This window comes from Mus pahari, chromosome 14, assembly GCF_900095145.1.
Source record: "Mus pahari chromosome 14, PAHARI_EIJ_v1.1, whole genome shotgun sequence".
Taxonomy (NCBI): Eukaryota; Metazoa; Chordata; class Mammalia; order Rodentia; family Muridae; genus Mus; species Mus pahari.
In genome coordinates, this window is record NC_034603.1 from 40,776,901 (window position 1) to 40,787,060 (window position 10,160).

Sequence of the window (10,160 nt, forward strand, 5' to 3'; positions counted from 1 at the left end):
ATGCTAGTGCCCGGTATCAGGCTGGGGTCCCGCACTGATCAGCGTGATCAAGACAGTTGTATTCACAGGCCAACCTGGTCGACAGATTCCCTCACCGAGACTCTAAATTGTGTCAAGTCAATAATTAAAATGAACCACCACACCCATCCTCAGTCATATGACCCCTTAAAGGGTTCAACCGACCTAGTTTCAGAAGCTGGGCTGGGGCTGAGAGTGTGGCTCAGTTGGTAGAGTGTTTGCCTAACTTGCACGGCAGTCTGGGTTTGGTTCGTGCTACTCAGTAAACTGGGTATGGGGCTGTAAGCTCAGCTTGTAAGAGGGATTTAGCCAAGCCACAGTTGTCAATAGGGCTTCTCCTGTGCAGCAGCAGGGCTCATGCACAGAGCCAAGGGTGCCCATCTGTCTCTGGACAGATCTCTCTTGGAGGATTTATCTCTACAACACAGTACCTATTGCTAAGCCCTGGCCTTAAAGATCTTCAGAAGATCGTCAGATATATACTTGTAAAAATGAAGCTCTGTGCAGGAGACCCAAGTAGACTCACAGTTATGAATGTTCACTCTCATCCCAATAGTGTGAGAGAGAACGAGGTAGAAGTTCTCCCAGACATCCTCAAACATCTTACTGCCTGAGACTCTGAGCTAGGCCAGTGTGTGTGGGGGCGGGGAGTCCCTGGAGATGTAGGGTAGGAGGAGCACGGAGCACTTCCTTTACAGCACTGAGGGCTTGTTAATTACAGAGGAAGCGTTGCATTAAGGCAGAGCTCTGGCCATCATTCTCTATGTCATAAGCAGAAAGCCGGGAGCAGAAAGCCAGGTAGGGATGGAACCTTGCATGATATCAGTGTCAGTTAAAGAGGGTTTTGTCTGCTCCAGAGGTCAGTCCTATTTAGGCATAATTGTATTGACTGAAATGCACAATTGCTTCATGTGTTTATGAGGTCTCTTTTGGTCACCTCCCTAACGTTTGCATTTCAGAGTCTCATGGGTCCCAGCCAGGACCCCTCTCCAACCCCATGGCCTCCTACTGCCTTCCCCAAATTCCCACCCAGGATAGTCACCCTCTGCCCCGGTCCCTTGCAGTGCTGAGCTCACTACTCATCCTCAGTGATGGGTAGGGGAGGCCTTCCCTCTCCTCTGTCCCAGCACCTCAGTCACAGCTGTTCACCGGGGACCCTCTCACCTTATCCTCAGAGGAACTTCCTGAAGTGCTCTGAAGACAATCCGCTGTTTGCTGGCATCGACTGCGAGGTCTTTGAGTCACGCCTCCCCACAACCATGGCCTTATCTGTGCTCGTGACCATTGAAATGTGCAACGCCCTCAACAGGTAGGCTGGGCAGAGGAGTCCAAGACAGACTGGGGTCTGAGGCCAAGAGAGACTGGAATTGGATTGAGATCCAAGCAGAATGAAGATTGAGGTCTCTGGATCTGAGAGGCTGATAATAAGTTCTGAGAGTCGGCGGGGCTGGAATTAGGATTCAGGAGAGAAAGATCCGGGGTATGGTGAAATGGAGGTTCAGGACAGAGAAAGTGGGCCCAAGCCCTGAGCTGGGCCTCTAGGGTGAATGGGGTGTGCAGCAGAAATCCACCCTGGTTCTACAACCAAGGCAGCGGGGTGGTTACTGAGGTGGGTGGACCCACCGTGGCCTGACATCCTGTCCTGAGTGGGTCCCTGTGCCTTTCGTAGTGTCTCTGAGAACCAGTCACTGCTGCGCATGCCACCGTGGCTGAACCCGTGGCTGCTGGGCGCTGTGGTCATGTCCATGGCTCTGCATTTTCTCATCCTTCTGGTACCACCTCTGCCTGTGAGTTACCGCCATGCCTCCTCCCTCCTCAGATCCTTGGGTCACGGTCATCAAGTAGTCCTCGGATACTAGCGGTCCCAACCGAGTGCTGGGCCTTGAGGCAGGAGCGATTGTAGGGACAGATGTGTCTAGCCATCATTCCACAGATATTCCCACCTTCGGGGGGACAGAAAAGGTAGAGCCCTTTTTGCTGAGGGGTCTGCCTGGGCTTGAGTGGAAGTCAGGGAAGGATTGGGTGGGCAGGGGGATGGCACAACCTCTGGGATGCCCAGTAGGCAAAGGTGTGAAGGAAGGGCTTCTGAGAATATGCCCAATGAAGAGCCCACTGGAGTCCAGGTGAGTGATGCTGGCAGCCCGTAACCGGGCCTCCCTGCCCCCACCAGCTCATTTTCCAGGTGACCCCACTGAGTGGTCGGCAGTGGGGGGTGGTGCTTCAGATGTCTCTGCCTGTCATCCTGCTCGATGAGGCCCTCAAATATCTGTCCAGGAATCACATGGATGGTAAGTGGGAGACCCGGCCCCTTCTGCTTCCTCCCCAGCTACTTCCAGCCTGCCTCTGCTCCCAAATCCCAATTGCACTGGATGCAAGGTGCATGGTAGGAGAGTTAGTTTTCAATCAGGAAGTGGAGGACATAAAGGGTCCTAGTGGCTGTGACCCAAGGACTTGCCTGGAGAGGTGTCTTGCACTGTAGGAGCCTTGACTGGGCCTATTGGGAACATTGGTCAGGGCCACGCTGCATCAGCTTCCTCACTTGGTCATACCCTGTCCCCACACAGGCCCTCACTGCCCCTTCCTCACCCTGCCTTACACACCCATATGTGGATAAGATGCTGCGGTAGTCCTGGCCTTGGCCTCTGACCCCCCTGTACTGGCCTGTCTTTATCCAGGTGTTCTCGGGACATTTATGCAGGCTCGGAGTAGGCAGCCGCCGACCACTTCCAGGACCCCATACCACACCGGGTTGGCTTCTTGGGTGTCACTTGCACGGGTGGGAACAAAGGAGGAGGATTTGTCTTCATCCAGGAGGGATGAACAGTGACGGGGTTAGGTCCAGTGACAGGGTAAGGTCCAGTGACAGGGTAAGGTCCAGAGAAGAAAGCTAGCGAGCTACAGAGAGACCTGGGTTGGGCTCAGCAACTAGCTAAGACCTGCTTTGGGCATCTGGGACTTTGGGGGCCACTTCTAGTTGGAATGTGACCCCTGATCCAGGAAATAGTGGAGGCTATAAATAAACCCCATGCTTGCCATTCCATAAAGGCCCCCATACCCCCATGCTAACTGAATACTTTAAAAAAAAATTGTCTTTTTTAAAGAAGGCCTCAATGAGCCCCTCCTTCTTCTCTGGAGAGGTCTGAACAGAGAATGGCTGGGCTCACGGAGCCCGTGAGTGGGGCAGCTGGACTAGGCCATCCAGCTCCCTCCATAGATGACTCTTTCAGGCTCACCATTGGTGGACCCTGGGAGAGGCCTGGAAGAAGTGGGTATGACCCTTGAGCTTCCAAGTTTCATCTCTGGCCAGCCAGCACAAGAGGGTCCCCCAAGAAACCCCTCCCTCCACACTCAGCCCACAGGCAAACTCCCTTGTGAAGTGTGGCCTCCAGAAGCATCTGGGGGACGTTTTTTTTGTCTTCCTTGAGAGACAGTGCTCATCCCTGGTGACCACAGCAACCAAGGAGCTCAGCACATTTTCTTGAGGAAATTTAAAAATGAAAAATGTGTCCCCATGGCTAAAATGTCTCATTCCCTTGGGGGAGCCCTGTGTCTGGGATACAAATCCATGCTGAATTCCTGAGCTCAACAGGAGGAGGGGGATGCCTAGATGGGGGAATTAGAGGGCTGCCCAGTGTGAGTTACTAGAAGATTCTGGACTAATGCAGATTACATGGGTAGGGTAGAACCTAGCAGGGTAGAGGCTGAGGTGTCTATAACAGAGCTGGTACCTGTGAGGGGAAACCCAGGGACACTGAAAGCCCAAAACACCAAGAGGAGGCCCTGGTTATTCTCAGGGAGTAGGGACCACAAAAGGTGTAAGCATGGGGTTGGGGCGGGGTGGGGTGGAGCATTGCAACTGTAAAGATACACTGACGTGACCCTGGAATAGAAGCCGAAGAGATTGTGAGGCCTGGGGAGGAAACCAAATCCCAGTCCAGGGTGAATTGGCCCCAGGCCACACCTTTACCAACCTTCTTGACCCGAGATGGCGACCACCATGGTCCTGGAGAAGTTTGATTTGAAAGGGAGTGAGCACAGGTCTTCAGGAGGGACCCGAGCTGGGCACCTGTGGCTGCCCCTGGGGAGTGGTATGCTTGCTAGAAGTCCAGACAGCTCTGCCTTGGGCCGGCAGGCGGCCGAAATCCCTTGGGCCTCCTAAAGCTGGACAGGGCGGGGATGAGAGAGGGGACCCTTTATGTTCCCAAGCCAGCTCAGTGGCCTTTTAGGGAAGTTTTTACTGAGGCCCAACGCCTGTGGCTTCTCTGTGATTTATGAGGACGTGTCCTGGGGAGAATTGTGGATGCAGGGTCAGTTCTGGGACTAGGGGTCCTCTTCTCTCCACACTTGGCGCTCTTCAGGTGTGACTGAGAGGCTGTCGGGACTATAGGCTGGGATGGAGAAGCTGAGAGGGACGGCTCTGGGAGAGTCGAAGGTACAGGGCGGACCCAGAATTCATTTAAGGACATGGGAGCCATGGAAAGGATGATGGGGCCAGATTGAGGGGGTTTGTACGATGCCAGCATCAGAAGGGAGGCGGTTAGGTGAGATGGACTGAGGTCCTTAGTCCCTATATGGGCTGCAAAGGTGTGTTCAGTTGAAATCAGACCACATGTGGGATGGGGAGGAGGTGAGGAGGACTCCCTGCTTGTGGACCTAACAGTGATGGAGGGCACTCCCCAAATAGAAATAGAGTTTTCTCTGGGAATGTCGAAGGGACATAGAGCAGCTGGATTCCTGGGGGCTGTGGCTCAGGAGTGCCCTTGAGGCTAGAGATAGACCATGTGTAGAAGGTTCTAGGCCCTGAAAAGTAAGGGAGGGTAAGAGACTGAAGCTGAAGGGAACAATCTAGAGTACTTGCTCCTTGTCTTAATATGATTTCTCATTTGTGTGTTTGTGCGCGTGTGTTTCTTCCAGAAAAAAAGGACCTGAAGTAAATCCTGGGAGCAGAGGGGAGTCTCCAGTGTGGCCCTCAGACTGAGAATATCCTGGGATTTGTCCTGTTCCCACCCCTGCCCCCACACTCAGCCACCTGTCTCCTGGACCCTGCTGAACGTAACAGGCCTGAAAGAGGAATGGCCACCTCTAGGTCCAGTCCCAGGTTCCCGTCTCCCATTTCTGTCCCTCCCTACTGCTCTGGCCCAGAAGCTGAGTCCAGGAGGGGAAGCTAAGAAGCCAGAGCTGACTGCAGGGCCACCACACATTTCCCCCGCCCCCTCGCCCCCAGCTCTGCAACCTTTCCCCTGCTTGGAGGCAGGCATTTGTTCAGTAACTAGTGCCTCTGCCCTGAGGACTCATGGGGGCCTTCTTACTGACTCTGACCTCTTGCTTAGTTTGGGTCTGGAGCCTGGTCCACTACGGGTAGGAGGAGTCTGAGGGAACCATCTGGGTCCAGCTGTGAACACGAGGAGAGGCAGCCCCTTCCACTTGGCTCAGCTTCCACCAAGCCCACTCCTGTGTCTGTTTATATATGTGCCTGCCAGCCCCAGCAAAGTTGAAGGATTACAGGCAGATAGGAACATAAGAAGCAGGGGGCGGGCCTGGACAAGGACTCCCTTTCCCAGGAGTGAGCCTGCGCTGACTGGCCTCAGCCCTGTTCCCACCTTGAGGCTCACTTCCTCAGCTCAGGTTGGCTCAGGGTGTCCTAATTTGACTGTCCATGCCCCTGGTGTCTGAGACTCCAGGCAACCCTGGGTCCATGTCAGCTTCTCCTGCCACCCAGCCTGGTGTGATACCATGTCACTTGCTGCCTGGTGTCCTGGAATTACTCTTTGCCCTGCTCCTCCTAGCATACGTTTTTTTGAGTCAGAGAGATGTCACTAGGGAAGTGACTCCACAAGGGACTTCCTCCCCTACCTCCCCACTGAAGGAAAGCATCTTGGGGGGAGGGGGTCTATCAGATGAACATACAATGCTGTTCTTTGGGATCTCTCTCTCTCTCTCTCTCTCTCTCTCTCTCTCTCTCTCTCTCTCTCTCTCTCTCTCTCTCTCTCTCTTAACTCAGCTGTTGTCCCTTTGACAAAAGCTAGCTAGCTAAGTGTCACAGGAAATGGAGTAAGCGCCTGTCAGTGTGACTTAGCTCTTTCTTGAGTGTGTATAATATGATTATTTTATATGTAAATCAAGATTCACATCACTGTCCTGACCCCGCCCTCCCCAGGAACAAAAGCTCCCTCAGCCTACCTTGCGGACAGATGAACTCCGAGTTGGGCTGCCCACTCTCCTGCACCCCCTCCCTCCCCCCTGCAGGCTCTGGAGGGGTGGCTTGGCAGGAGCAATAGCGCTGTGCCCACTTGCTGATTGTTTCTGATGGAGAAATAAAGGCGCGTGTCTGAGGGATTGGAGCTGGTGGTCTTTTCTGAGCCCCGTGGGCCCCTAGTTCTGTGGCTATGATGGGGGAGTGGAGGGGGGGGGAGAGGGCATCCACCTGGAATTAGCAGAGTTAAAAGTCTGGGATCCCATCCCAAAGCCAAGTCCATCTCTTACTCAAAGATGGGGCTTTTGAGAAACACTAAGTTGGAATCTCAAGACTGGAACCACACCCCAGTAGCAGGAGTGGGGTGAGCCTGCGCCTCATTGGAACAGCCTGCTTATTGCTCCACCATTGACAGTTTTAAAAGCAGCGCTCAACTGTTTAATCACATGTTTTATGATTAACATGTCACCTCAAAGGAAAAGGAGCTGAGGGTGGGATGGGACAGAGCTAAGCCTGGAGCCTGCATCCCAAGACCCCCTTGTCCCTCAGTCCCTGGCACGTGCCTGCTGGCAATTCTGTTGTGCCTGTGCTTCTCAACAGTGTTTCTCTTTTGCTACGGTTTTATCCCCTTGGCTTCAGCAGTCAATCCCATTTCCAGTCCTATGCCCTCTCAAAGGTTTCTACCCATTCCCTACGATTCTCCTCAGCTCCTGCGTCCCAGGCATATCTCTCTGTGACGTTGCTTACGATGAGCCAGCCTCCTCAGGTAGTCCTGGGAGTCAGCTGTGAGAAGGGACTAGCCGTGTCTCTGGAGAGAAGGCTCACCGTGAAGGTTTAGCATCTAATCCTCTACCTAGCTGTCCTGGGATTCACATCTGGATACCCAGGCCCTGAAACACAGGGAAAGAGGCAGGACTGGCTATATCATCTGCAGAGCCCATTGCAAAGTGAAAACCTAGAGCCCCCAAACTTAGTCACTGAGCTGGTCTGGGCTCTAGCTAGTAAGATAAAATAGACAAAACAGACCAAGGTGTTACTGGGCTGGAATAGGAAGCAGTGGTAGAGCCCTTTCAGGCCATATGGTTGCGGCAAGGAAGAAATCCAGAATTCCATGGCCAAGTGCGGGGATTTTCTATGTTTGGGCCTGGTATGTTATCTTAAGTCACGCATCCATGAAGCTAATTGTGGCAGAGGAGATAGCTCACACCCCAAGGAACTCCCAAGGATTTATTTTTTCCAGTCAAACGGTAAGAAGTATTCTTGGTCACAAGATATCTCTAAGTTCTCTCAAATATAAACCCTGCACTCTTACGGTCTTAAATGAGTCCCATGACATGGGCACGGACAGCAAGGGCTCACAAATGGGGAACCTATGGGCTTTCATCATCATGATAGGTTGCTGAGATGAGACGGTCTAAGCCTAAGGGAACTTGCAGAAGATGTGTGTGGCCCCAGCTTCCCCAGAAGTTTCTAGGGTGTGGTGGCCTGGTCCATTTTGCCTCCACCCGCACCAGGGCTTGCCCAAATCCATCTCTCTCCAGCACACAGCATGGCCTCCACAGGCCAAGGCAAGGCAGCCAAGGTAAACAGAGAGGCCTCCTCACCTCACCCAGGAGGGAATTCCCAGGCAATCCCGGCATACTCCTTTCTGGCTCCAAGGTGGCAGCTGCCAAGATGCCCCTGGGTCCCCTTGCTTTTCTGGAAACCAGGATGTTGTGCTCTCCGGGGCCCCTCTGCCAGGGGAGGGGGCAGATTGGGGCTGTATTATGAGACATAGAAGATCAAAATGGAAGGCAGAACCAAGGAAGGAACACCAGCATCTGGAACCTGATCCCAGCAGGCTGTTGCCCGTTAAAGGAGTGTAGTCATCTGCAGAGGGATGAACCACCCATGATAGCTTTGTCCAACAGAAAGTTTTTAGCAACAAAGAAGCATAAATTATCAACACATACAGCTACATAGATATAGCTTAAAATCACTGTGGTAAGTCAGCCACGGCAGCCTACATCTGAAATCTCAGCACTAAAGAGGCTGGAGCAGGAGAGTTGCAGCAAAGGTCTGGGCCATCCTGGGCTACCAAATGCAATTCTGTCTCACGTAAATAAAGAAATAATCATTGTGTTGGTTGAAAGAGGCCAGATACTAATAGAGCTGTGTGCTTGCACCTCCCTGGAGTTTCACACAAGGCGGGATAAATATAAATTACGCCAGACCAGTGGCTGCTGGGGAAAGAGTGACCGCAAAGAGGCAGGAGGAGCCAGGCGTGATGGCACAGGCCTTTAATCCCAGCAGAGGCTGGCAGATCTCTGAGTTTGAAGCTAGCCAGGTCTATAGGATGAGCTCCAGAACTAAGAGACCCTACCTACAAAAACCAAAGTGTCAGGGGTCAGGAAGAACCCTTCTAGAATAGTGAGTGGGCCAGAAAACAGCACATGTATTTATCAGAACTCACCGAAATGTCAAAAGCAGAAGCTTAAAAAGGTAAATTCACGTGAATTTAGTTTGATTTAAAAGAAGGAGCTAGCGGTGCAGCTTGCCTGCCACGTGGAACAGCCGGGGCTTGATCTCCATCTCCACATAAACTGGACTTGGTGGCGCATGCCCTAGTCCCAGCACTGGGAAGCAGAAGGATCTGAAGTTCAAGGTCACTCCCTACTGCATAGTCAACTTGGGATGCATGAGACTGTATCTTAAATAACTAAGAAAGAGTCATAGAAATGGTTAAGTGAACCTGTGCTGCCCACGGCTATAGAGGGGTGGCAATCCTTGAGAACTGACCAAGAAACAAGCCTCTTTAGCGAGCGGTTAGTGTTGGGAACGGGTACCTATGTCAGCAAGAGTCCCTTACCATTGGACAGAAAAGGTCTGCAGAGAAAGACACAGCAAGAATGGAGGTCGACCAGCAGACCACGATGCCTTGGGCACTGAAGGATAGGCGCCAGCCTGGTCATGGCCCACAGTGGGAGGGACGAGGTCTGGAAAATTCAGGCAATGGGGAGAAGCCAGGCCTGGGGCTATGGCTGGTACCCAGCCTTCTCCACAGACCTCCCCTTGACTCTTAGGTCAAGAGCTTTGTTCCAACAGCATCAGAGGCCCAGTTGGGAGTTGGGGTGACTCCTTGAGGACACCAGAGCAGACCCATATGGGGTGGGAGTCGAACTGCCAGAGACCCTGAGTGGCTAAGGAGACAAGTAGGAATCGATGCCACTCACCCTGTTGAGGACTCAGGCTGCCCTTCAGGCCTGGGCACTGGCTCCAGGATGGGCACTGACCCCCTCCATACCCACACAGCCGCTAAATTTAGCCAAGCAGGGGAGGCTGTCCTGGGGCCGAGTCGTTGGCAGCAGGGCCATGTCTCCCTACAAGGCCCGGCCCAGAACCGGAGCTGGCCACCCGGCCTTTGGGCTTATAAGGCAGGCCTGGCAGAGCTCCAGTGTTGGAGTCTTCGGGTGGGACCTGGGCCAAGCCCTTAGACTTTGGGGAGCCTCTCTTCCAGCCACAAGCAAACTCAAGAACTTCTTGTTCCATGACCTTTGACCAGGTGTTCAACTTCCAGAGCCTTGGTTTCTGCTTCTGTATAATGGGCATTCTAGCCTCCATTTTACAGGGCCGTAGTAAAGAAAAGGCTGCTGAACTCCATTGTGTGGAATTCTGACATGTCTTCTCTCCACCTGTACTAACAAAGCCTAGGGTCATAAGATGTCTTTCCTTAAGAATGAACCAGTACAAGAGACATGTATTGCGCGGTGCGTGCGTGCGTGCATGCATACGTGTGTTACTTGCACATCTGGAAATGTGTGCATATGGAGGTCACAGGTCAACATGAGATGTCTTTCTCTCCCCATCTTATTTTTTTGCAATAGGTGTTTTCATTGACCCCAGAGCACCACGTTTGAATTTGGCTGACCCATGACCTCCAGGGATCCGCTGATCTCTACCAGTCCTGCGC

At 52.8% G+C, this 10,160-nt stretch overlaps 1 protein-coding gene across 3 annotated transcripts in view; it reads left to right on the top strand.

Annotated features, from left to right (window-relative positions):
- Nucleotides 1-6,337, top strand: part of Atp2a3 (ATPase sarcoplasmic/endoplasmic reticulum Ca2+ transporting 3) — a 32,657-nt gene extending 26,320 nt beyond the window's left edge. For 2 of the 3 annotated variants that reach the window (XM_029546456.1, XM_021211701.2), the window contains exons 18-22: nt 1,194-1,327; nt 1,688-1,805; nt 2,189-2,306; nt 2,694-2,766; nt 4,933-6,337. In XM_029546456.1, the coding sequence (XP_029402316.1) occupies nt 1,194-1,327; nt 1,688-1,805; nt 2,189-2,306; nt 2,694-2,766; nt 4,933-4,996 (507 nt within the window). In that variant the 3' untranslated portion in view covers nt 4,997-6,337. The remainder of the gene's footprint in view (nt 1-1,193; nt 1,328-1,687; nt 1,806-2,188; nt 2,307-2,693; nt 2,767-4,932) is intronic. The other variant, XM_021211702.2, reaches the window with a different exon arrangement.
- The last annotated feature ends 3,823 nt before the right edge of the window (nt 6,338-10,160 follow it).